This window comes from Malurus melanocephalus, unplaced genomic scaffold (assembly GCF_030028575.1).
Source record: "Malurus melanocephalus ecotype Western Australia unplaced genomic scaffold, MMel_1.1 scaffold_325, whole genome shotgun sequence".
In the NCBI taxonomy this organism is placed as follows: domain Eukaryota; kingdom Metazoa; phylum Chordata; class Aves; order Passeriformes; family Maluridae; genus Malurus; species Malurus melanocephalus.
Window position 1 is genome coordinate 676,377 of NW_026623557.1, and position 27,495 is coordinate 703,871.

Below are 27,495 nucleotides of genomic sequence, written 5' to 3' on the forward strand. Positions count from 1 at the left end.
CAATTAAAGGATCATTATCTGTCTGCCAGGCTGCTAGAAAGGGCACTGGGTGTCACTCAGGTGTGGATTTGAGAACAGTGCAGGGAGGTCACAGTGACAGCCCAGCCACTCTGGCCCTGGCAGTGCCTCTSTGCCAGCCACATCCCCACATTTAACAAACAGAGGGTTTGCAGGCAACTTGACTTTAAAAAGCATATTTTAGTATAAATACTATATTTATTAAATATCTTTACAATTTATTTAAATGTATTTACAGAACTATTCCTGCATAAGTTATACCTCAGACATGAAATTCACATAATTGCCTCTTAGGTAAGCATAGATGATAGTCTCATTTTAACAGCAACAAAAAAGCATCCTCAGATACAGACTCAGATTTGCTTCATTGTTTCAGCTATCTTTGTCAGAAACTACTGCATACAGTCGGGCTCTCCACCCACCAGCTACTTCTCCCCTGGAGAAAGGATGTCCCTTATCAAGAGACAGACATTCCACCACTAAATCCTCCCATCCTTGCCAGACCTTCACCCCTCCCTTCTCCCTGACTCACTTGTCTGGTCCCAAATCTGGTTTTTGGTTTGATTTTGTTTTCAGCCCGACCTTCTCCCAAAACCCAAAAAAGGGCATTTAGGACTGTATGTCGCAGCTCTCCCAAAGATAGCCAGGAAAACAGCAAGGAACCACAGAGCTTTTCCAATTCACCACATCTTAGCCCTGCTTCACCCCAWTCCCTACAGCCGCTGCTGCAGCAATCCCAGGTTCCTGGGGGACAATGCTCCTCCTGCTCCTCCAGATCCCTGCTCCCACCCCACCAGCTCCCCAAAACAAACCCCAACCCTCTGCAGCAGCTCCAAGCCAGCCCGTGCTCCGCTCGCTTCCAAGTCAGGGAACACCTTCCWTGTACATTCCTCTCGTGAACATTCTTACTAACCTAAGCCCTAACAAGTGTTACTGCTTCATGCATCGCTGGGAATAATTTTGATAGGATGGGCCCTGTCATTTCCTTCTCCAAAAATCTGTTGTGCGCAGACAGCTTAAGTTCATAGGAAAAAATCAGGTTTGATATGTTCAGAGTGCACGTCTTAAAAAAAACCCAAAACAATCAAGCATGTGATAAAAATATCAATTCTTTATAATACAGTATTGCTTTATAAACAGATGGAAAAGCTAAAAGCTTTACTGGTCTTTGGTGTGCCCGGTGAGGGAAAAACTCATGATTTGTAAATCAAAACCCAAATTTGTTCTTTATTAAAAAAAAMCCCAACAAGTCATGGTGTGATATGAGGCAAACGGCTTTGTGGATACAGACAGGGAGCGCGCCCGGAATTCCAGAGCCCAGCGCTCCCTCTGACCCGCACACATCCCCAGGGAAAGGTCTGGAAAACTGGGAAGGGGGAACTCGAGTGCTGGGGACTGTGCTAAGAGCAGGGCCAGAGAACAGCCCGGGGCCACRGGGGCGTCTCCTGAAAGGAAGGGCAAAGGGAAAGAAGAATTGATCAAATCTGCTCTAATCCAGAAGCGTGCGAGTAAATACTGGATAAAATGTAAAGACACCCAGAGTCGGGAGAGAACCTCCCAAACAAGAAACAAAGCCCTGTTCTGCATGTGAATACATTCCTCCAAGACAGCCAGAGACAGCTTGTTCAGGTTAAAAACAACAAGGACTGACAGGTTGTGCAAAGTTCTCCACCACTCACTGTTCGTGTGTCGCAAAACTAATTAATTTTTCTTCATTAATATAATCCTCCCCATACCCTCACCAAAATCCTATTTTGGTCAAGTTAGGGTAGTTAAGGCATTTTGACAAGTAATTACAAGGTGATTTAAAGTAGATATCTAACATTATGCCAATTGAGGAATAGCAGATAAATTACTGAAGAGCTCCCAAATTAATCACTTATTATAAATGAAATGCCTGTTACAAGCATGATGCATTGAAATATAGTAAAATGACATGTACATGGTACATGTTAAATGACCTTAAATAAAAGCTTGACATAGTTACGCAAATATACAGTACAAGTCCACAAAAATTCTTTAAACAAGTTGAGGTAACCTCAAACTTAAACAGTTTTAATACAATAAACCAGGTAGTAAAAATCTCCTCTTGAGAGCAGGTAAGATTCCTTACTGACCAAGTTTAACTGCACTCACCTAAACAGCAACATTACCCGACTTTTTATATATAAAAACATGGCTTTAATTTATTTCTACATACTTCTCTACCAGCAAAAAAGTTAATGAAAAACTGACCAAAAATATATATATCTTTACAGCTCTCAGCTTTCATATGAGCCTCAGGAAAGGAAAAGGAAAGCTGGCTGGAAGAGGGGGGGACAAACGTGAGCTACTGCCATCGAAAAGGAAATGTCATATTGCAAAGTGGCTGTTAGATAACTGTAAACATCATTAAGGATCATTGAAACCCCTAAATTTTAGTTAAAATGAAATGTAAGTTTTGCTGATTATTCATTAAGTTTCCATTTTCGTACTCGCTGCCGCTGCTGCAGCAGAAGCAAAGTGGTGCCTGTTTGAGTCAGAAAGGATCAACTGGACTTAAACTGGTGCAGCATATTCTGTTCTACAAGCGAGAGTAGCAATTATTAACACAAATTATGTTTTATCAACAACAGAATTATCTACCCAAAGTGAAGATGCTCGGAGTTGAGGATGAGCTGTTCTTTGTGCAACCTCCCACCGCAGCATTTACCATCATCCCACGCCGAGATGGGTTCAAATGCTGAAAGACCTCAACTGTGGCCAGCTCAGCTGTTTGAGACTGGGCTAGAATTTTTGTTTAAAAAAAATAATAATTATCCACAGCCAAAACATCCAGAACCAGGCCCATTATGGACGAATGATCTGCAGAACTTTTAAGATCACAGTTAAGCACCTGAAATCACAAAACACATTTGCATCCATATAACTTGAACTAGGTTTGTTTGAAATCTCGTACTAGAAAAGGCTCCTAAGGCTGACACCATGGATGGCAAGAGCAGAATGTTTACAGCAGTTATAAATCTCCTGAAAACTGGAGCTCAGAAACACGAAACCTCGGCTATCACTGGAACAAGACTATGCTTTATGGAACTGGGTCTGTAACATACCCTCAACAACAGCGAACGTTCCTAGTAAATAGAGTAATATGCCCTCGTGCAGAGGTGTTACCTATTGATCTAGTTTGAAAGATGATCAACCAATTCTACTCCTCGGAAAGTCACATCTCCAACGCTGTGGGATGGATGCTCCCCCTGTTCCGGACAAGGACTAAGCTCTCAAAGACAAGCTCCAAGCCTTGAGCTTCTTCATCTCTTGCTGGCAGACCAAGACCAGTGGACTACGAGTGGTTCTTAGCAAGGGCCTCAGCTGCATCTCGGACCAGGCTGTGGGCTCAGGGCCGGCTGCCCGGAGCAGCTGGGAAGGAAGGAACAATCCTGCCAGCAGGAAACGGCCGGGGGGCCCGGGGAGCTCGGGACAGTGCCAGGACCTCAGTCTGTGTACTCGGCTACGATGGAAAGAAGGACGGTGATGTCGTCTGGTTTCCCCCCTGTAATGGAAGCAAAAAGCCACTTATTTCATCAAACCACCATGGGATATCTTCTGATGATCTGCGACATTCCCCACAGAAAGCTCTTTTAGAACTGGTTTAAGTGTTCAAAATCTGGTTTGTGTAGACACGAACTCTGCCTSCCCCACCTCCTTTCCAAAATGAGGGGAGCAGTGACATTTAACACAGCACAACAACACTCTACTTTWGAGCTCCAGCGAGATCAAACCATGAAAAGGAGGTCAGAACCTTGAACACGGCTGGAAGCTGGCAGAGCACAAAGCCTGTTTTCTAGYAGACTCTTTAATAAAACACCTGACACTGCTTTGTTACACCTAAACTGCCATGAAATCAGATCTCCTCAGGAATTTCCACTGCAAATCAAACAGCTCTTTAGCATCTTCTCCAGCACTGTATTACCTCAGGTGTTCCTAAAAGCCACTTAACATTTTTAGTAGTTATTTTTCAATCCTCAACAGCTAGAGCAACACACTCAAATCCTGGAGAAACGGCCCAGAAAAAGAGATTTTGTTATGTGGGAAGTCAAACCAATCCCTTGGACTCTGCAGATCTGCAGCCTCACTACTGAGTGACTGAGCTTGGGACAACACAGAGCCCAAGTGTGACAGCTGCTATCTCTGGCTGAAAAGGGCCTTAAAGTTCTTGCAGAAAATCCTGCCCTTCTGATACAGAGATGAGAACAATGTTACTGGCAGAATTGTATTTATCCATTCAAAAGTAAAAAATTATTAAAAGAGAGCTGTTTGCTCAGCTCTGAGCTCTGCCAGGTGTTTTGCCAATACCTTTCTGAAGCACAGAAGAACCCACAGAGATGGGGATGCCAATGAAACAAGGGTCACAAATTTTAACCAAAAAACAAATCCCAAATCTACCAGAATGGGCAGAATCTCAGCTGAAACAGCAATAGGACACAACTTTAAAAAAAAAGCAAATGAAATCCCATATAAAAAACTACCCTCACAGAACACCACCCACACACCCGAATCCAAGGAACAAGTCAAATACAGGAGTACTGGAGAACTGGTATCAGGCAGGATTCCTGGGGCAGGAATGCATTGATTAGATTAAAAATAAAACAATCAGGGCACTGTGTTCTCCATGCTCCAGCTGCTTCCCCACAGGAGGCTCCTGCTCTGCTGGGTCTGGGATGGCCTGTGCAGACCCTGGGGGCTTTGCCAAATCCCACACGAGCTTGATGCTCTCCTGCCAACCACATTCCCTACTGTTCTGTTTTCCTATTGGATTTTGGAACAACAGAACTTCACTTTGCTRAAGATGTCTCCAAGACAGCAGCAGTGGGAGGAGGAGGAGAAGCTCTTACCTCTGACATTCAACCCGTTGTCACAGGCAAACTGTGCAAAGGGTGACATGTACGTGGGGTCATAGGCCAGCTCGTGGGCTTGCTCAGCAATGCTCCGTGCAGTCTGCTGGATGCTCTCGTAGTTGGAGTTCTAAATTCATGAGAAAAAAGGTTAATTTTTGTTCTACAGAAGTTGTGCTGATCCATGTTAGGGTTGGAGATCCCTCACTGTCAGGGTTCACTCTCAGTCAGGGTATTAATTATCACCCTCCTTTGCAAACAGAGCCCTCCACATCCTTTAGGCTTTGTAAATTGGGTTACAACTATGGATCTCCACAAGGGAGGGCCAGATATCAACTCCCTACCAGCAGCTCAAGACTTGGSTTTGGAGGATTTCCAGAATTTAGAAACTTAGAATAGACTAAAACTCAAAATAGACTAMACCATGTCACCTGGAGGGAACAGGGGATTTGGCAGCTGTCCCTGAAGGGCACCCTGCAAGGCCCTTCCCCCTCACCCAAGCAGGCTCTGGTAAAATATTTGTKTTATCTTGAGTGCAAGTCTCACATCTCTGACCCTCTCACCCCAACTGACGAGAACACACTCGGGGAGAAGGGGCACTTTTAAGTCAGATGAAAAAAAAAAATGCACTGAGAGCACAAACACTTTCTCCAGGCTGCATTTTAAGGACTTTTTTTTTTTTCCCTGTTTCCGTAATTCTGCTGCTTTACTCCCAGGTTTTTCCTCACTCAAGCCAACATGACAGACAACCACTGCTCTTTTTGTCTGTAACCATTTTTAAATGCCTTGTCATTTCAAGAGCCTTCCCTGCAGGTTTGGGAATTAGCAGGCATTTACATGATTAACTTTTGGCTGAACCTCCCGGGGAACTCCAGTGCCTTTCCCAAACACGCCAAAAGGTGGAGCTCAGCTTTCTTCCACAAGGGAATTCCAGCTCCAGTGGCCAGCCAGGACAACCTTATGCTGAGCACAGAAAAGGGTGTGAGGTGGCTGCAGCCCCATTAATGACCTGTGGAGCTGCAGGATAAGAGGAGGCCAAATTCTCTTCAAACCACACTGTAATTCTCTTATTTGCATTTCACAGCAAAACAGTTTCCCCAAGGAGTTTATACATATTGATATCTCCTTAAGTGTACTTTCCTTTCTGTAAGTAAATAGCCTGAAGCTAAATGTTCTCAGCCAAATTAAAATATTTTAATGTATTCTTACATTGTAAGAATATACTTACATGTATTCCATACCATTTGAAAAAAACATTTGTGGTCACTAAATGTGAAAATGTTGTCAAGAATTTTTTTTTTAATGGAACATTGAAGATTTTCAAGGATGTGCAATCCACAATTAAGACAGTCAGAATTACTGGCTTATAAACCTTCAGAGAAGCTGAAAGTTATTTTAAGAATAAGCTCACCCTCAAGTAACCCGGGAGAGGATTCTCTRTTTTCCTGTGTATCATCTCCAGCCTGCAGGTGCAGCATGTGAGCATTTGGCCAAGGGCAGYGACTGCTACCGAACATTTCCCCTTCCCTTCCCCCTCTCCCTCCCTCACCAGTAACTGACACCGAACCAGCTGCCACTTGGGAAATTTATGCCCAAGCTGCTGCTTCTGGCTTCAGCCTGGATGCAGAGCCAAGAGAAAGCCCTCTGGGGTCAAYGTCCCTTGCACTGCTCACATGGGGATTTATCTGAGAAGTCTTTCAACCATAGAGCACTTTGAAGTGTGGTTTTGCTATCAAACAGAAAGGTTTTGGGCATTAAAAGCAAATGTAGTAACTATAAAGGTGTATCCAGCACAAAGGATGTGAARGATTTGAGGATACACACGCTCACCTTCAGCTTTTTCAACTCCTGCAGGATCATGTAGTCAGGCATGTTGTCAAACAGTCCRTCTGTGGCGGTCAGGATGATGTCCCCAAGCTGCACATCGAAGGACGTGCTGTCAGCAGCCTCGGGGCTGGGGAGGGATCACAGGTTAAAGGAGTCCAGCCTCACAAAGACACCAAACTATCTCAAACAGCACACCCACAGCAGCTTCTGCACTTCACTGCCTTTTGGGGGTTTTTTGCATGGAATAATGGCTCACCATKGAGCCTCAGCACCAGGATGGGCTGKCAGGAMAGCTYCACCACAGGCACTGTGACTGCARASAGGTCCCGTTCCAGCTACTGCACCCAGGATTTRCAGTTAAAATTCCCACATGAACCATCCTGCAAACTCATCTGCTGCAGGAGAGTGTCTCCATGGAAACCATTAAGGAGAATGGCAGCTCAGGSCTTCCTTCTGCTCATCTTAAAGAAGTAAGAGAGTGACACTGGAAAGTACAATTCATACCAGGCCTGGCCCAAACACTTCAGGATTTTGACTCACTTTTTAAATGCAATGGAATATGAAACTTGCCTGGAAATCACTACCAGGAGACCGCAGCCTGTTGGAACGCTTGTGTCTGACACATTACACAACACCAAAAGGGGAAAACACCCAGTTTGGACATGAAYATTGCTGCAAAATCCAATTCTCAGAAGCAACAACAAACCTTTCATTTTTAAAGACTCTTTGGGGGTCTGTAAAAGGGAGAAAATGATGCATCCCGAGCCACTGGGCTCTGCCAAAACACAGAGGAGCTGCTTTGCTCAACTGATGTGCACCTTCACGAAGGATGATGGAGTTAAGATTGCCTGCCTATGCCCATATATAGCCAAATTCATCACTGAACTGGGACAACAAATAAAAAAGGACAGGAGAAGCATTTCGACAAGGAGCATGAGTACTAATTAACGTCAGGAACAGTGCAGGAACCAGCCAGAAAGCTGTAATCATGATTCAGAGCTGAAGTGTGGGAGCACATTTATCTTGTGCTTTCCTTATTACTGCATGACTCACGTTACTTGGCTTCCCTGACTTCCACTGGACATTATCAATTATCCTTCTGCTCGTTGTTTTTATTGTCTTCCTACGGATGGCAGAGAATCTCAGAAAAATAAAGATTTTTACAGCTCTGGAATTTCAAACTATCATTTAATTTTAGTCTAACAAAGAGCTTGAAGGGTTCTAATTTCAGTGTTCAACCCTGGTTTCATCTCAGCAGCTGCAAGGAGGAACAAATAAAACCACACACAAGAACAGTCAGGAGTTTCAACAGCTTAATCAACACTCTCAAAAAGAGCTATTTTGGATTAAAGTCTCACCTTTACTGCATCAGCCCTRATTTTGCATAGAATCATTTAGGATGGAAAAGACTCAAGCTCGTTGAGTCCAAAACTTAAGCTGCCTACTGTATTCYTTGTATTCCATGGGTACTCTTTGAAGATCCTATTACCACCTCTTCATATTCAGATGAGGGATATCACTTTAATGAGTGAGACATTTTTGAGAGCTGTGTTTTAACACATATTTGAAAGCTGCTTCTTTTTGAATTTATTTCATATTACTGGTGAGACTTCACCAAGTCAGGATGGATCAGCTTGACACTCCTGGGGRAAGACACGAGAACAAGCCTGGCCTTTGAAACTACTCATTTCTGTGAACAGATTGTCCTTTCCTCATACTCTCATTCCCAGCTTGGTGTTCYGCCAAACAGTTTTTTTGCTCGTTTTGGTCAAATACAATATGCTGCTGGAAACAGCAAGTTGGAAACACAAGTTACAGTCACATGTCCCTCTTCTCTATTCTTCAAGCACTTGCAAACTCAGTGCCAAGATATCTAAATTAGCTACTCCAAACATTCCCAAGGGAGCACAGGCAGGGATTGGATCAAGGCTGCTGGTAAATCCACTTGTCCACACAGCAGCTATAGTGRGTGACATCTTCCCATGGATCAGAACATGTCCATGGATATGGGAATGTGGCACCATGAATGATCATTAGCTCAATAAATTCAAACTGTGCAAGAGGTACAAAGTTAAGTACAAAGTGACAAATATTACCTAAAGAGGGAGGGTGGCAGGACCTGACTGGGTATGTGTTTAAATCCTGTGTGCTATAAAAGAGCCCCACAGCAGCAAAACTGCAACTTTTTGAGAGCTGGTCACACGCAGAGATTAAAAATTAAAGTTCCTCTTCGCCCTTACCTGTCACTTAAGACAACTCCTTCTGCTTCTGGTGGAGCTATTGACAGTTGGAAGGGAGTGTTGAAGTAATGCTGCTGCTCATCGGATCGATGGACGACTTCTCCGCCTCTGACTACCAAAAATCCAGAGTCTCCCAAGTTGGCTGTATGTAAACGATGACTTGTTCTGTCCAGGACTACTATACAAGCTGTGCTGCTCCCTGCAAACAGAGGGACTGWGGTCAGCCTCACAGAAACTGTTTGTTCTCTCACTGATTTGATCAATAATTCAATTATTCAAACATTTATCAAAGCTTAAAAGTCAGAGAAATGGAAATACTCAACAATGCCAGAATTAATATAAACCTAGCAAAATGCTAGAAATCTTTGCAATACAAACGATTTTTGTGTAGAATTTACTCCTCCTGTCTTGATTTTGGTAAACACATTATGCTGACAAATACCTGTTTTGTTTGGCTTTATTTACGGTTTTCCATCCCAACATATGTCAGCACATTCTGCTATAGGACTGGATTTACAGAACCCACATAAAATACTGAAATTCCRAAATCATGGAGATAATAGAATTCTAGTAGCATCCATACAGTGCTAGGAGCTCTCCACACAGTTTCACTCATCAGCTGTAAATAAACCACACCAAGTAAAGRTCTGTTTGCAATGAAGTATAAGTTCCTATTGCATTTCTCTGCTCAGAACATAAAATGCTTTTCCTCCCAGCCTGGCTCTGCAGAACCTGCTTCAGTTTTTAAAAATAAAAATCCTGTCACACCTTCAGGGCACCAACTCCACAAGTTTAAGGAAAACATGTTTCAGAGATAAATACTATTCCAAATTAAAGTAATAGCAGAAACATGATGTCAACTGTGCTTGGAGCTATCCCAGCCATGCTTGAGGGCACTGAGGAATTCTCCATTCATTCACTGGGAAGCAGCCACCAACTGTGCTTGGTTGCAAGCCACAAAAATGCTGTATTGCAAAGAAACCCAAAGTCCTTCACAGCAAACAGCAATCGCTCAATTCTGCAAACAGGACAGGACAGCACAGCCACTGAAAGACCTTTCATTCTCAAGAGGGTGAAATACAGCTACAGCATTTCTGCTTGACTTCTGCCCCCTATGTGAACAGTCTCCTTCTTCTACCCTGATATTCTTCCAGCAGGATTTTCCAAGCTCCATGTTGGACAGACCACAAGCTTGCAGTGAGCAAAGCTTAGGATCAGGYTTGCTGGTGYACAAGTCCAGCTGGCTCCAGGCATTGCCTATTCCAGATGTTTCCTTTTCTAATACAGAGAATTCCCTGCAATGCACTTGCGAACACACAGGACCTTCTCCATCCTTCATGAATGTTAAGTCAAAGCAGTATCTCCAGAAAAAATTCTGATTTTGTATGTGACAGTGTCCAAAATTGTTCTACAATGTAACAGTGATTAAACAAATGGCACAGTTTCCTCCTATTTCAGTTTTATTTTATAATATTTGCTGGATTCGATCCGGGCAAACCAAGTATCCAGGCTTAAAGCACAACAGCAAGGAAAAGTTATTACCTAATGAATCTTCCTTAATGAAGCCTTCTCCCTTCACTTTATTTTAAATAAACTCCACATGCTCATTGCTGTGGCAATTCCAGCATTTTATTCCTCCTTCTAAAAATACYGTTCCCAGTTAAAGGAGAAACACTAAGGATCATTAGTTTCAAATTCTAACTCTATTAGCAGAGTGTAACCAGGAGGCCATGTGTGGAATGCAGATCTTGTGACTCAGCACACGCTGCTTTTCAGCACTGCAAAGGTCAAGCCCAGCAGAGCTGCTCCGTCTCCAAAGGCGCAGGGAGAGCTCTYGCCTGTGCCCCACTTTGTAGCTCACTTACAACTACATCTGCTTTGCACAAAKAAGCACCAATCAACACACCAAATCCTAATGTAATTACTGACCATTGCTATTTTCGTGACACTTAAGGTCACTCCTGAGGTTCCAACCTATTCTTTAGGGGTATAATGCGAGAACATCTGTTCCCAGCTCAGCAGACAAGTTAAATATAGCTCACACAGSACTGCTCTGGCACAGGAGCTTAAGGTCAGGTGAGTTGTGTGCATTTTGTGCAGGGCAAACACTTTCTTGGTGCAGAAAAGGTCTCGTGTCCTTTAGAGAAGTGTCCCCTKGGCAGAACTGCCAGCTGAGGCCAAGTGTCACCTCTCTATCGCTCCCAGTCCCCAGGCAGCTGAATGCCCTGTGTCCCATCAAGGCTGACACAGAATATGTGAAGCATCTACTTCAGTTGGCTTTCAGAAAGATCTGTAATGAATCTCCTCACAAAGATTTATAAAAATAATACTATCAGAGATCATATGATAGGAACTACTCATGTCAACCAACTCGGGTTTGAGTCCACTGGACATAAAAGGCAACAGGAGCAGAGTTAGGCCTGTAATATGCAGAACTGCATCCAATTATCCTCAGAAAACATTTTTCCTTGCATAGCTGAAGCAGAAAGCCACAACCAGCCATGAAGAGCTTTCAGCAGAGAACAGTTATTTATACATACAAAATACAGAGTGAGCACATGTGCACAGTGTGTTCTACTGCAGAACTCGCTCTGCAAACTCTGGTGAATTCACCCTTCCCACAGAAAGGCTGCTAGCCTTTTATTTTATATATAAATACACACACATCARTACTCCCTGCATTACTAAATTAAACCGTTTTTAAACATATGAGAGAAAATAAGGATGCCACCAAGGCAACCACATATTTATGTTTTCAGTTAATTAAGAGAATTAACTGCCCGCAAATTCGCTGTAGACAATGACAACAGATGCAAGCACCCTTCACTGAGTCCATGTGTAGGTAACACACAACCCAGATTGAACTGACATATTTTTGGTGTCTTACCAAGCAAAGGKACTTTGTTCTGCAGCAGCTCACAATAGCCTGCGGTGAGAATTCCAACAGGATTGCTTGGAACAAACCGTCCTTCTTTTACTAAACGTTCACAYGTTCGCATGAGAGTCCCTGAGAACTGAGAAGGGTCAACCCCGTAGTCTCTCCAGCCACCTACACCATCTGCCACCCCTGCAAGGAAACACAAAACCAGAATTACATGAACAGAAATGGTTTTCAAAACAAGGGGTTTAATTATTTACATCACTTATGATATTGAGCAACTAAAAGGTAGGACATGGCACGTGCTTGAAAAACATTTTTGTTTAACAAACAGATTTCTGTGTATTTTCAAGATAACTTCAGATATCAGCTCCTGGGCAAATCTTCAAACAGAATCTRAATTGCTGAAAAGAAGGTAAAAGTCTAATGCTGAGCATGAGGAGGCTGACGTAACTAGAGAACAAATAATGGGAAATTTGGGGGGAAGATGAGGATTCAATCTCATTAACATCTCATCAGTCCATTAAAAGGGGAGAGGTTTTATTMATTTTAAAAGTGAAGGTCAACATTTTAACTAGTACAGAAATRACAAAGAAACTCCTTCCCACTTCAGCAGGACAGTTTTTTTCTCAAGCTGCCTGCTCATATGAAGAACAATGATTTCTATTTGGCATTCTCARTTTCTGTAGAAAATAAACCTTCATTTTAMAAGTGTTTTCCAAAATCCATATAACCAATACAGTGCTGGGATCTACACCTTTCAAGGAGAATTTGTTGCTTACAGCTTCAGCCAAGCAAAAGAATGAAAACTGACTATGATCCAGACAATTTTCAGTTATTCAAAATAACCTGGATATCAGAAAATTAGACCAAATCTGCCAAAACCTGTGAATCTTTAAGCAGCTGCAAGGGAGAACAGAGACTGTAGTCTTGGAAACGGGCTGGTCAGAAAGAGGTGAGCAGTAGACAGATGTTCTGCTGCTCATTTGGCTCAAGAACTTTGAGCTTACTCCAGCTGCCTAAATGATAAAAGCAAAATACTGCTGAAGGTACTATTTGAGATCAAAACGTTACTATGTGGAAATTTTTCCAAAAATCTTTTTGATTCTCAGCACGGGACAAACCATTTCAAGCACGGACTTCCAAAACAAACAAAAGCTAAAATATGTTCAAGATAAAAGCAYAAAAAGTGAATTTTAGAGCTCAGATTGTATTTAAGGACAGTCTCCTCAGCAAAAAAAAATTCCACTATTATAAAAGGCATGAAAACATGAGTGAGAAGATAAAATTCACTTTTCTCATCTCCAAACGCCCTTCACACGAGACATGGTCTGAAACTGAGATGGAAGGTTTAGAGCCGACCTTGGTGTGAACTATAATCTGACAGAAGGTTATAGCCAGATTCTGAACAGCCTATCAACATTAATCAGATTTCTCCCTAAAATAGTGCACAACCTTTTAGACACCTGCTTTGTCCCTYTGCTTTCTCAGAAGAATGTTACAGGAATGCAGATCCCTGCATTCACCTCTTTGAGCAGTCCCTRGGAAGAAGCTCATCCAAAAGCACCSGGTGTTCTCGGAAATGCCTTTTCTGAACTCTTCAAGAACAGATTAATCCTCTCTCTCTACAGGTCTCACAACCTCAGGTTAATACTGGATTAACCCTTCGCTTTCTGCTGCCACACAGACAGGTCTAGAATAAGAGATCACAAAGGAAAAGTTCTAGATCATGAACCTGAAACAGAAACTGAGCTTCAGGTCACATGATGGTGCTTTATGTGAAGTTACCAGTTTATGTGATTTTTTTTTTTCTCTTCCCTTTAAGATGAACACAGTCCAGATGTATTTCTGCACTGATTCACTGACAATGAGGTTAMTGCAATGAAAAGATCATGTTTGACAAATGCAGCACAAAGCTTTTGGCTCCCAAGAAAGCTAAGCAGAAGTTACAGAGTTCCCTCAAGCAATCCAGAAAACCCTTTCACATCAGTCTTTGCAAACACTGAAACATAAACACTGCAGCTTTAGCACAGAGTACCAGAAAGCCACCACAGCAAGCACCTGAGAAGGYCAACTATCAAAACCTACTGAATTTTTAAAGGAAAATTGAGTATGCCATCTGACTTTCTTTGTTCATYTCTTACTCCAGGCAGGAAATGTGACTCCGTAATCATGGCAGCACCCTTCATACTCTATCCTGAGCCACAGAATGGCTTTGTCTGTCTGTCTTCCTGTCTGCTTTTTGCAAGCTATAAACAGCTTTAAGTAGGTTCTGCCAGTGCCTTCCAAAGCAATCACCCTCCAGACATTGCTCAGCAGYTCCTCTGGCTCTGCTTGGTACCACACTCAGAGAACACTGCCTGAGTGCACATCACCAGGACAGCTCTGCTGTCTCCTGCTCCATCCTGGAACAGAAGCCAACAGGATCCCTGCAGGAGCAGGCCCCTGAGGCTGCTTTCAGTGACACCTCCACAACCCCTCTCAGCTACCAACTCTATTTCTTGTCCTTGCCCCAAATGGAAAAGGTGGAGTTTTMCAAAGGTTTGWGGCCAAGATCTCTAACCAYCCTGTCCTACCATCAATATGGTTTTAAAATAAACCCAGTATCTTCACATTCTACAGTCTCTCTAAACTGAACTGTATCACGTGGAAAACAAATACGTGATTTTGAAACAGTTTGAGTAAACTGCTACTGACATAGATAAAATGCAAATGAGAATAAAGTTTAAGAAAACTTTGTGGTATTTGATAAACAGCAAACAAGGAAAAAAAACTATTTCAAACTACAGAAGTAGCAAAAACTAAAAACTCAGCTTTCATTAATACCAGGTTTTCCCTCAGTCATCAAAAGAAAATTCAAAGGCAGGATCATTTCCAAGGAATAATGCCAAGCTCTATTTATATATATATATACACACACACAATATTTGCTTTCATCCAAGAAAGAAAAAAATGTCTATTATCAAAATAATTACCTTTTCAACAAATACTCAGGTTTTCTTTAAGCCATAAACCATTGTCTTCTAGTATTAACCATGTTACAAACTAGGAATCACAGGATATTTAAGACAAACTGCGTGGCTGAGAATTGCTGAAATTGAACTGTACACAACCTTGGGTTTTTTTTATTTAAGCCATTCAGTAAATGAGAAAATTTTACAGAAGAAACATTTCCGTGGCTATTCCCTGTTCAAGTCCATGCAGAAATTACACAAACATCCACGTGACAGTGCAATGCCTGCAGCCAGATGAACCACTACTGTAAATAAAGCAATTGAAAATTTCACAATAAATTACTTCAAAAGAATACTTCTCAAGTGTTTARCTATATTAGAGACTTTTCAGAACCTGAGAGTTAACACCCCACTACTTCGCCTTATGCTGGAAAATACACAAATATGCCTGCCAGATAAAATACTCGCTGCATGTGTCAGTCCAAAAATTAACTTTTTCCAACTCCTCAAAGATTCAAAGTATCAAAATCTCTCTCAAAGAAACACCTGYCAGGAAATTACAAGACAAAGCACGAGTGACTGATGCTGCAGCACAGAAACAGAGCCAGGGAAGATACTGGCAGTGAAACCTGTTAAAGCTGATTTCAAAATGCTAAATGCACCTGGGATAAGAGAGCAGCTGAAATGTAAATGTGAAGCTGTTTTGCCTGCCAGCACATGAGTTCCCTGCAGAAGCCCAGGGAAAACCAGCCAGTGCTGAAAGCAGCAATATCTGCTTTTCACCACTCTCTTATGTGAGTGAGATCCAGGTGTTCTGCCTGGTTCAGAGCAAATATAAACTAAACAGCCTGAAAGCACATAACAAACCCCTGATACTGATCAAACCCTGTTTAATATAAATGGTGTTACAGGGGCAGTTCTGGTGAGCTCGCAAATTAACCTGCCCACGGTCAGAGTCCAAAAGKACCGCCCTGTCCCAAAAATCCCGAGAGATGGATACTTTGAAACATTGCATCAGAGGAGAATAAAAATCACACACAGAGGCACCAGGCAGGCACAAGGGTGTCAGCAGGAACTGCTTTTGCATGCAACCACAATTAACTTTCTAAGGCATTCCACACACATCCTACTGAACTTTCAATTTCTTGAGATCCTTACCTGAAATAGCAATGAATCACTGGTAAAAGAACATCAAAAGGATATATTTATAACTGAATTTTGCATCAAATATGAAGGCTTAAATGGTAAAAAAAAGTGCAATGAGCTGCACAAGTTTGAAATATGGCACCTAGTATTTGTCAACATATCAGAAMTGAGATAAACTGATAAGATTTCTTGTTTTATCAATGGTGGGATAAATCACACACCTAGACAGGTTCTCCATCTAGAACAAGTCCAATGCTCAAAGCCAGCACTGACTCTCAGCAGCTTCCCTTCATCTATTAGAGCCCAAGGTGTCTCGCCCCTTCCCAAGGTTTTGACAAAGAAATAACCCAGTTAAATACAAATCCCTACAGGCAGATTGTGTGTGACTGCTAACAAGTTACAGAAGAAAAGGTTACTTATTCACACTGTTACAGTAAAACTTAAACTACCCTTGCATGAAACAGAAAGGTTCTGGAAGAGTAACTGGGTAAGTGACAACAAGGAACAAAAAGCAAGAGGCRAAGTGAGCAATGATCTTGAAGAACAAACTGAAGGAGAAACACAGAGCAGCAAACATTAAACTGTGCATCTACTCCCAGAAGAAAGCAAAAGATCCTTATATCTATTTGCCCCCTGCTCTAAAGCGCACTCGTTCCTGAAGCAGATTTTTATCGGGTAGATCTCTTCCCTATTTTACTGAAGCCTGAGAAATCTCTCAGTGGATTTTGGGAGCTCCAGGAGAACATTAAACTGTAATTTATTTCTGCAGGCTTTATAAAAAATTTCCCTAGCTACAACTATTGAATTTCTCAAGGTGTTCCATGACTGTGGAACGGATGAGAAAGGACAGGTACTGAGGGCAGACTCTGAAATAAATCCCTGCCAGCCTGACCCATCTCATGCTCAGTGTTCACAGCATGGATGAACATGAATGTCCTTGCACAACAGTGGGAAAGAAGAATAACCAGACAGAAGTTTCATTCTCAGAGGTTACACTGCTGCGTAGTGCTGCTCCAGAGCAGCTCTGCTGACAAGAAAGTCAGCCAGTGTGACTGTTCATGGGGTGGTTCTCAATTTGCAGTTTCCTGCAAATGCCAGCACTTATGCCCCCATGCTAAAGAGAAAATTTCCTGAGGTCTGTTACAAACTAAGACACGTGTACAGCTCTGCAAAGATCTCAGATCACTGCCTCKCAGATGCCCTGATCTTTCACAGTAGGTGAAAGGCTACTCCGAGGGAGGCGGGCAATTCTCGCCTCCTTCAGTGTGATAAGTTGTGATAAGGCAGCAATCTCTTTAATAGGTATGATACCAAATAAACCACTTAACATCGTCCTCTATAACCTTCAGGCATCCAAGTAAGAATCCCTTCCTCCTCCAAGCTGCCAGAACAACCTTGACATTTCATCTACAAATCCTTTTAGGTGTTGTAGTTTACTTTTCCTGATGACAGTGACACTAACAWTATTCCAGGAACTTGGTCACTCTGCAGTTTTAGCTACCTCCTATGCAGGCTGCTGACAAACTTAATTTTCAAACAAAGTGCAGCTCCTTTCACTTTAGAGTGGCTGCCCTGCAGTGCTCAGACACTCCTCCCATACCCCCCCAAAAATTTAGAAATCAGGATTTGCARYWAATTGAACAATTGTCAAATTTTAAYTCTGCARTGAACAGTTTCCTGCTGCCAGACAGTTTTTCCTTACTTCTGGGGGACAGAAATAGTTTGGAAGAGTCCAGTCACACTGACTACACCCAAACTTGTACCCAGCACAGACATTGTATAAGTGATGCTGTCACGGGATGCGCATTGGCTGCTGCAATGTTTCAATAATGAGTCACACAACAGCTTGGAAAATCCATAAAAAACTAGCAAAGACATCAGGAGCCTGATAAGGCAGGAATAAGCAAGAAAAGGCAGATCTCAAAATTAAGGAAGAAAAAAATCACCAGCATGTGATGCCTCAAAATTTCTAGAAGTGAACACACTGGCTTTAATGTTTACTTTTGGTAAATTAGTGAAATGATTATAGAACTATTTAAATTAATTTAAAACATTTGGCTTGTTCCCTATGTAGTAAAAATTCTACTCATATGCTAATGAGAAAAACCAGGGGTGTCAGCTCTTGCAGAGTCTTGGTTTTCAGTTTGAAAAAAACCAGTATTTCTGTCCTCAAAAGTTCCAAAGGCATCAGATATGAAGCAGTACAGAACATCTCCCAAATCCCTCTGAGAGACCTCAATTCTCTGATGATCTGAACACCCAAGACACTGGCAGTGAACGAACAGAAAAGTACACTGTGCTACAAGCAGCAGCAGAAAGAAAACACAGACCTGAACTGTAAAGCTCCAGAGATTAACATTAGCAGTAAAGTCATTTCCTTTTCTCAGGGAGATCCCTAAGGAAACRCACTCATTCTGAGCTTCTTGCATCTCACTGTGCTCAGAAGGGAAGAAAACATGCAAATGTGACAGGTATGTTCCAGACAGAAGAAAAAATGAGACAAAACCCTCAAGRATTCAAGTACRCCAGKAACAGGCCTTATCAAGCTTTGAACAACTATGGAAGGACTGGAAAAAACCTGAATCTTCACAAGCCTTCTGCTGATCTTACTGTTAAAGGATAAGCTCAGACTAGAAGACACTKTTCAACACCCAGCCTTTGAACTACACAGTACATATACAACAAAAGAAGTGTTTAGCATTTTGATTCTGCTATAAACATGCTGCCAAGCCAACTCTTGTTTGACCTAAGAAAATGAATCCCCAAGCACTCATGCCAAATGGCTGGGAGTAGTTCTTTCACTGCTCCACCACACCCAATCCATCCCACACAGGCAGGCTTTCCATACGCTGGTTCTAGAAAACATTGGCATAGAGGAATTTTAAATTAATTATCTGGCCTGGCTTTGTCACTGGTGACTACACACTCCAAGTGATAAACTTGAAATTTACTGTGTCAAGTGTTCACTTTGGCTCAAACCACGTGAGCCTCTTCCCTAAATGTMAAAAAATTAAATTTGAAACGCAACAGTGCAGCTAGGACAGTTTTGTTGAGGAACAGAGTTAAGTACTGAGGTAGAACAAAATTTATGAGGGTCTTAAAAAAACACATTAAGGAACCTCAGATTTGTGATGGGAGTAAGAGGAATTGGGGGGAAGAAAACAGTGGTGGTGCTGAAACTGTGCAGCAGTGCAAAAGGACTGGCTGAGAGAATAAAGAGATGATCCCAGCAGCAGAAACTGTAAACTTACGGGCTACAGATGAAGAAAAAGCAGCAAGTTAGAAGCATCAAAACCCACCTGAACAATGCTATTTTTGCAGAAAGTACAGAGATCTTGGGGTTTGAGTATATATATTAAAAAAAGCGATAAAGAACTAACATAACAACAGCTTTACAAGGAAAAAAAAACCCAAACCAACGAACCAACAGTTTTCTATTTAAATTATTTTCTTCATGGTACTTAAGACATGCTGGMCTGCTGCTCTTTGTTGTTTGATTCCTAAGTGGACCTACAATCCTGTTTGTTTCCAAGATGCCATGAAAATTAATGCAAAGACCAACTTAGAAATCTCTGTTGATTCCAGCAGGAACACAAGACAAGCTGYAGGTCCATATACAGTAATTACCAAACATGGCCAAAACCCCCTAAACATCATCAAATGAGGCTTCCCCACACAAAGAGTCCACTTCAAAGTACAGGAGATTCTGCATTTCTCTTAAGGGCAAACACCAATTGCTCAGTTATTTTTCAGTGCTGGCCTAGCATGAACTTTAAAGGCAGCCAGGGTTAGTCACATGCTAGAGGAAGGTGTCCAACAGCTAATTCTAATCCCAAAAAGTTTATCTGGAAGAGGCGCCACAGAGAAGATGAAGAGTGTCTCAAATGYACAGACCAACCTTCCACATCTTGGAAGCTGTGGCATCACTCTTACAGTAACAGCTCCCTTGAGAATAACCAGCAATAACTGTTACCTAGCACCAACTTACAGCTTCCTGTACCAAGAAAATGTCTCGGCTCTGTTAAATGGCAACCAAGTTACAACGACAGTGCCAAACTGAAGAACCACCAACCACTTCCACAGCATGAGGTAGCACAGAGCAACCCCACCGGTTTAAAACAAACAAATACAAAAATACCCTGCAGACAGGGGCAGAGAGGAGGAAGCATTTTTTGAAGTGTCAAAGTTTTGATGAAAATGTGGTTCTGGCAGTTACACCACAACTAACTTGTGCAGAGTGTCAGTCAGCCAAATTCAACCTTGAGTACACAGGAGAAAGGTCAAGTACTGTCAAAAGCAATGYTGCCCATAGACTGAAGATTCCATTGATTATCCATAATTATTCACTACTTCTAAAATTTGAACCCTCAAGATTAATTTCAACCGTGATTCCAAACCAGAGMGCGCAATCAGGCCAGAACAAACAACGAAACTGAAGTTTGACATTTGATTCCAGTCTCAATGTCACTTTGCCTTTCACTTGACAAGGACATTGCACGCGTTAAAATCAGGAAGTGCCTGTTCCAGTAACCTTTTCTGTGGAAACGCAATACATACACATGGGGATCGGTCAGGTTTTAGAGAAAGACAGAAAGTGAAACGCACTAGGAGCTCTTTCTCGGAGTTTTGGAGCCACTGGGCCTTACAGGCACCCACAGGTGAAAWACCCAGGCTGGGCCCGGACAGCCGGCACACACAATCCCCCATGACAAAGGGAGGCAGAGCTGCAAGCAAACAGCACGAGAGCTTCCTTGGCAAGCTAAAAAAACGAACTGACGGTGACAATGACAGGCAGAACCAGCTCCTTTGTCTGCCACCGGAGGTTGAGCCGCTCGCCATGTGCAGCTCCGGGAGGGARGRAGRGAGGGAGGTCACACAACGAAGCCSAAGTCACCTCAGCTCCCGRCCCGGGCACTTACCTAGCACATCCGCGGTGCGGTGCCGCGCCACGAAACAGGCGTCATCCCCGTAGCACATGCCTTTCTTGAGGATGCCCTTGCGGAAATCTTTGCCGAAGCCACAGCTGGCCGTCACCAGGCTGTAGTCGCGGGAGTCCGTCTGCGAGAGGCCGCCCAGGACCGCCCGCGCCACCAGCCTGCCGTACGAGAGCACCGAGAACATGGCGTGGGGCGCCCAGCAGCCGAGCGCCAGGAACGCGGGGAGCCACCGGCGCAGCCGCCTCCTGCCCGCCGAGCGCCCACCGCAGGGCGCCAGCCTTCCTTCCCCTGCCCGCCGGCCCGCGCCGCCGCTGCTCCGAGCCCTGTCTGCCGCGGACCCTCGTCCCTCCGGCGGCGGTTCACCCGCCCTCGCTGCCCCTCACGGYCCGAGCGCTGCCCCGCGCGCTGCCCCTCACGGCCGGGCTCGCCGGCAGCGCCCCCGCCTTCCGCGCCAGCTCCCCCCCCCCGGAGGGGGGTTATGCCACCTCCCCGCTGCCCGCGGAGCTCTCAGGGCTCTCTCCGGGCTCGCTCCCCGCCGCCCGCGGTGCCCGGTCAGAGCCGCCCGCGCCGCCCCCGCGCCCCGCCGCCCGCCGCCGCCGCCATCTTCGCCGCGCGTGCTGAGGTGAGGGCCCCGGCGCTGGGCGGGGCGCGAGGTCGGCCCCGCCTTCCCCTTGAAGGCGCGCGTGCGCGGCGGCGGCGCGCGGCCGCCCCCCATTGGCTCCCCGCCCCGCCTCATTTGCATGTTGCGGACAATAACAGCGGGCGGCTCCCGGCAGCCCCCGCGGCGCCGAGCGGGGTCCGTGCCCCCGCCCCTCGCGCGCAGTGCCCGCCGCCTTTTCCCCGCAATTAGCGCAATTAACGCAATTAACGCAATTAACGTTCTCCACACCGGGCACAGCGCGGCTGCGCCTAACCCACATACTTGCCCTCCACGCCCCGCGCGTCTCGCGTGCTCCGAATAACTCGGGGGGGACTCGCTGGCTGCCGGTGCTTCGTGCCTGCTGAGGACGGTTATGTGAGTCACGCCGCGCAAAAATGTGTTTTTTTCCAAGGATGACTCGCCCTGTTCTCCCCGGCGCGGAGCGGCTGGGGACAGAGCCAGCTCAGCGCCGTGCGAGAGAGGCTTCTGTGCAAATCCGTGGAAGCGCTGCCAGTTGATCCATTTTGGTTAAGCAACGTGAAATGCCAAACAAAACCCAAACGAGAAGGGCGTGTTGTGCAGTCATCACTCAAACCCTRCTAAAACCACGTTAATTGTAGTGGAGCGTGACACAAAGCTCTCAGCTGGACAATTCTTAATACCTATAAGGCATCAATGCTGTAGAGACCTACAATGTTCAAAAASACCAAATTCCTCATTTTCCACAGCTCGGTTTTCCATGCTGCTTGTGGGCGTGCAAAAAATGGTTTTGTCCCCATGGAAGTTCCCAGCAGGTCGCCCTGCAAATTGATTTAATTCCCCTGGGTACACACAGGTTAAGAGGCTGCTGCCACTTACATAACCCGAGACACGTAAATAACAAACAACAGAGGTATAAATACAGCAGAGTCAGGTGTGAAACCTGCCCCCCTGAGCTGCCWGCATTGAAAGGAAGAGCTCTGTGCCACATTTCACAGACCCAGCCYACAGAAGCACTGCTGAAGCATCCTCATTGTCACACGGAAGGCATTTTGCTCCCTCTGTACCTTGACAGAAACAGTATTTCCCTCCCTTACACTGCTAAAGGCCTAAGCGACGCATGAGAATTATCCAGCTGAAGCTGAAATAGTATCCAAACTTATTAAAAAATTAATCCTCCTCTTAGAACAGAGAAAGAGAGTGAACATGAGGCACAGCCCAGRCCCAATTTGGTGGATTAGGGAATGGCTGCACAGCCGAATGTGCCAATGTGCTGTTGATAAGGGAGTGCTGCTGCCAGGGCCTGGCAGGGTGTGAGAGYTGACAAACAAGGTAGCTCATCTCAGTGTCTCACGCCCTCAGTGACTTTATCAGGAAAGGGAAGCACATATTTGCAGAGTTTCCCCCACAGAATCATTCTTTCCCTTCCCTCGGTCTTGTTCTTCCTCCTTCTGGTCCAGGTCCTTTCAGTTCAAGTCCAGCCTGGCCTAACCCCTTGTTCTGTCCTGCTGTGCCCTRAGGCAGCTCAGGTTGGTGCAAGGTGATCTGTCCTGCCCTACCTGGCTGTGCTGCTCAGCCTGTGATCCCCCCCAGCTAAAGCTGAGCTCTCCATGCCTCAATCCYGAGTTTCCTGGAGCTGGATGGGTGCTCTTTGTGCCATTTTGCCCGGCAGCCATGGCTCACAGGCTGAGGAACAGCGTGAGCTCAGGGCTGACAAACTCATTTGGCAGAGCATGACTCTGTGCTTCCATAAGTGCTYCCAAGGCAAGGTACACGGTGAGCTGTTCACACTCCTCCATCCTTGGAAATCTTTGAAAYAGGCTCCCTGGGGATGTGGTACAGTCAGCATTCCCTGAAGCTGTTAAAAAAATGAGTGGATGGGGCCCTTTGTGACAGTTTAGTGGGCAATGGGGGTAACGATCAAAGGCTGGACTTCATCYTGGAAGCCTCTTCCAGTCTTAATGATTCCATGATTCTACCCCAGGTCACCCACCCAAATCTGTCCAGTCACCCAGACGACCTCATAATTTACATGGTAATTAGTAAACTTTGATGAGCTCTATCACTCCTGCCTGAGGACGCTGTGCCCCGAGGAAAAACTGCTCCTGGTTTTCGTTCAAAGAACTCTGGGCTCCTGTGAGACAAAAACCCAACTATTTTTAATAAAATGCCTCAGAACTGGTTTTGCCCACTGTTCAGTGTCAGTCTGGATAGTTCTCTCTGTAAATCCCTCCCAGCCCATGCCCTGCTTCCTTACTCAGTGTTATTCTTGTACCCTGAGGGTCGATATMCTGCCAAGTGATATTTGTTTAAAATTCCCCAATGCACAAATTTGGCACAAAAACTGGAGCAAAGGGCATCCCCCTGGTTACTGCAGCTGGGTGGAATCTTCCCACCTCAAAGTCCAAGATCTATTTAGATCAGCTCACTTAAGCTGCAAAAACAGAATGAACTCTTCCTGCAAGGCTTGCTCCGACCAATAAATGCACCAGGGAGTGTGAAGCAGAAGTGCTGCACAATGTAATCAACAGCTGAAGGCACAAGCAGGTTTTCAGCTTGTTTTAAAACTGATTCACTTGTAGCTGACGTCAATCCTCCCTCCCAAGTATCTTAGCCCTGAGATTGGAGTGTGATAAATATTACCTGTAATGCCATCTGCTGTACAGACTGCCCTGGCTCCTCACTATTTATTTAAGGGCTGATGTTGTGCTAGACCAGAATGCAGTTTATTTCAGCCTGGTTTGACTTTGTTTGGACTCTAATTCCCAATGTCTGTCCAACTGGACTTTTAAAGTGATCTGTCATAGGGCAAAAGCAATGTTAGCCCTGGAAAGATGAAGTTCAAACTCCGCACAATTGAATTAAACAGAAAATGGATGTGAGAAGGGCCATATGAGACTTCCYACAGGGAGAGTAAAGAGAAGATGCAGAGCCAGATCACCAACAAGAATCACAGAATGGTTTTGCACAAAGATCATCTCATTCCACCTCCTGCCACGTGCAGGGACACCTTCCACCATCCCAGTTTGCTCCATGCCTCGTCCAGCCTGGCTTTGGACACTTCCAGGGATCCAGGAGCAGCCACAGCTTTTATAATACTTAAATGCACATCAAAACCTTAACTGAAATGCTACCAGAGTAAATCCCTGAATATGTTTTTTAACAAACAGGAATCTACTGCATCTCAAACTGCTTGGGTTTTCATTTTATAGGACCTCCCACGTAAGGATCACAGTGCCCTTTTTAATTATTAATTGACTCATGTTGACAGGATAAATTAAAATCTCTCTGATGGAGAACAAGCATTATTTATTGATGTCCTGATCTTATCCTATGCACTTGGAGTTGTTCTTTGGAACCTGTTTCAGAAGTCCAGCACAGGGTGGGTTTTGTGGTGGTGGGGTTTTCTAAATGGTTTTTCTTAGATGTGGCTTTGTCTTGCCTTTCTCTGCATAACAAAGGTTGTTTTCTTTCTATTACAGCATGTATTGAAAATGGGTTTAGGTGAACTGCTGTGAGTGAAGCTCTAACACTTCTGAGCAGAAAAAAAAAGGTTATGAGAAAACCCAATTAATTCCATCCTACTTTGCTTTTGAACTGTTGCCCACTTCTATTCCATTTCAATGGTAGATGCAGTAACAATTAATACCTCTTTATTCATCCAGCTCCTGCCCACATTCATCCAGGGTGCAATCTGTRCTTTCAGATTTCAGCAAGGCTTGGTTTTCATCGTGGAGTCTGGTCCCCTGTGCACCATCAGCTCTGCCAAGTAATTCGGGATGCAAGAAGAATGTATTAAATTCTGCTTTCCCTTGGGCATTGTCAACAGCCCCTTTTTGCTGATTTTAAAGGCATCAGAATTATGTAAACTAACAAGCAGGGGTGTTTTAGTATTAATTATCTCATGGCACTGCAGTGGAACAAGAACACAGATCACAATCAATGATGATGAATAAACCAAGCACCACTCTCCCTCCACGTCTGCAAAAGAAATTCCAAGTTTCCAACTYTGCAGGACTTGTAGGGAGGAGAAACATCTCCATCCTTGTTAAATGACCATGTGGGAACTGAAGCTGAAGGAAGCTGAAGGACTGTAAGCCCCTAAGTCAGCTTCATCCAGAGGGAGGTTTTATCTCAGCCATGTGTTCCTTCCTGCAGGATTGCCTCTTTTTTTATTCCTCTGCTGTGGGACAGTGAAAGAGATGGAGTTCTAGAGATTCCCAGGACTTCCTCCAAACACAGGCACATATTCTCCTCAGTGCCTGCAGCCAGTCCTGATCCAGCCTCAGCGAGAAGCAGAAATAAAGTTTTATGGTGCCATTTTTACAGTTCTTTTTCAAACTGGAAGTGTCTGAAGTGACTGCTACTCTTCAACCCTGAAAAAAAAATAACCAAATCCAACATTTTGGCCACCTTGTTGGAGGGAAATGCATGGATGCTTCCAGTTGAATCTAAAGTATCTCAGGAACAGCAATGAAACAAAGAGACTGAAGACATCAGTTCTTCAAGAAATTTTGGGTTACGTTTTTGCAATGAATGCAGGTTGGAGGTTATTTTTGGGGRGGTTATTTTGGGGTGTAACATCTGAGGTGGAGTGGARCACACSRGTTTCTCACCTTTTTGTCCCCATGTCCTTGGAGGAACGAGGCCTTTCCATGGTGAAGGATGACTCCAGGATTTTGCTGTTTCAAATCCACCCTGTAGCAGCTCTTTGATAACATCAGACGACCTCRGTGGCCTGGCAGACAATGCTCTGGCTTGCATAACTGCTCACTCCTGTGATGTGGACATGGCAGAGGAGGGGCACTGTGGAGTTATTTCCATTTCCAATGGATGAAGTGGCATGTCAGAGCTTTTTAGGGCTTTTGTGGCCTTCCCTTCAAGGTGACAGTAATGAGCCTGGTCAGGGAAATAAAAACAAATCAAAGAATCATGGAATTCTTAAGGTTGGAAAAGGCCTCTAAAATCATTGAGTCCAACCATCACCCCAGCACCGCTGTGTTCCCCACTGACCATGTCCCCAAGTGTCACATCCACACGTTTTTTGAATGCCTRCAGGGATGGGGACTCCCCAATTTCCCTGGACAAACCTCTCCATGAAGAAATTCTATTTAATTTCCAACTAGAACCTCCCCTGGYACAGCTTGAGGCTGTTTCCTCTCCTTCTGTCACTTGATTCCAGGGAGAAGAGCCTCATCTCCATCCACCTCACTACAAATTTCTGTCAGGGAGTTTTAGAAAGCAGYAAGGTCTCCCATCAGGTAATGCAGATCACCAATTTAATGAATTTTAATTTTAAAAATTAATTTCTTGGTTYGAATTAAAGCCTGGATGTGACAGCTGTAAGGCAACCCCAAGGAATCATSATCACTTAGTCACTCTCTAGCCTAGTTTTCCAAATTAGTATAAAAATAGAATATTTTAGTTGGGAAAGATCTCAGAGATAAGCGTGCACATGAAAAAATTACTAACGAGATTAATGAATATGCTCACTGAGCACTGACAACCCACAGCATCTTCAAAAGGAGRAACTTTTAACACTTTAAAAATTACTGTAAGGAAAGACAACTAAAACCAAAGTTGTACAAGTATGTGAAATACTTGTAGCTTATATTAATAATACTTGAAGCTTATATTTCACAAGGGGCCCCAATTTTTTTTTTTTTTAATGTGTGACCTTCCAATAGCTTTTTTTCCAAACCATCTACGTGGATTACACCTGCATCGCTACACCTGAAACCCTTCCCGTGGCACTGAGGGGACACCGAGCCCTCATCACCAGCAGGCTGGGCTTTCCTGAGGGCGCTGGTGGCACAAGCGGCCGCCTGACACCACCACAACGGCCATACCCAGCCAGAACCCTGCGCGTGGCCTTTCCCCGAGACTCCCCGCGCTTGGGGGCGATGATGGAGCCCAAAGGCGGCTGAAGGAGCCGCAGATGCCGCAGAGCCATCGCCCCCACCTCGCCCGCCATGTTCCCCAGGGCACCGCCCTTCCCCTCAGCC

General features: G+C 44.3%; 1 protein-coding gene and 1 long non-coding RNA gene across 3 annotated transcripts; both read right to left on the minus strand.

Annotated features, from left to right (window-relative positions):
- Nucleotides 1-196: 196 nt before the first annotated feature.
- On the minus strand, nucleotides 197-21,429 carry PPTC7 (protein phosphatase targeting COQ7). Its single transcript, XM_057377754.1, has 6 exons — nucleotides 20,854-21,429; nucleotides 11,844-12,023; nucleotides 8,957-9,155; nucleotides 6,720-6,843; nucleotides 4,890-5,019; nucleotides 197-3,547 (listed from the first exon to the last, which is right to left on the minus strand). Exons 1-6 carry the CDS (start codon nucleotides 21,053-21,055, stop codon nucleotides 3,489-3,491), a joined length of 894 nt encoding a protein of 297 aa, XP_057233737.1. The 5' UTR covers nucleotides 21,056-21,429; the 3' UTR covers nucleotides 197-3,488.
- A 3,570-nt stretch (nucleotides 21,430-24,999) lies between these two features.
- Nucleotides 25,000-27,482, minus strand: LOC130580350 (uncharacterized). 2 transcript variants are annotated; one of them, XR_008966098.1, is made up of 3 exons: nucleotides 27,453-27,482; nucleotides 26,107-26,389; nucleotides 25,000-25,866 (listed from the first exon to the last, which is right to left on the minus strand). It is a non-coding gene; the product is annotated as an uncharacterized LOC130580350 (long non-coding RNA). The 2 variants fall into 2 exon arrangements; XR_008966097.1 differs by having other exon boundaries at nucleotides 27,340-27,467.
- Nucleotides 27,483-27,495: the final 13 nt, after the last annotated feature.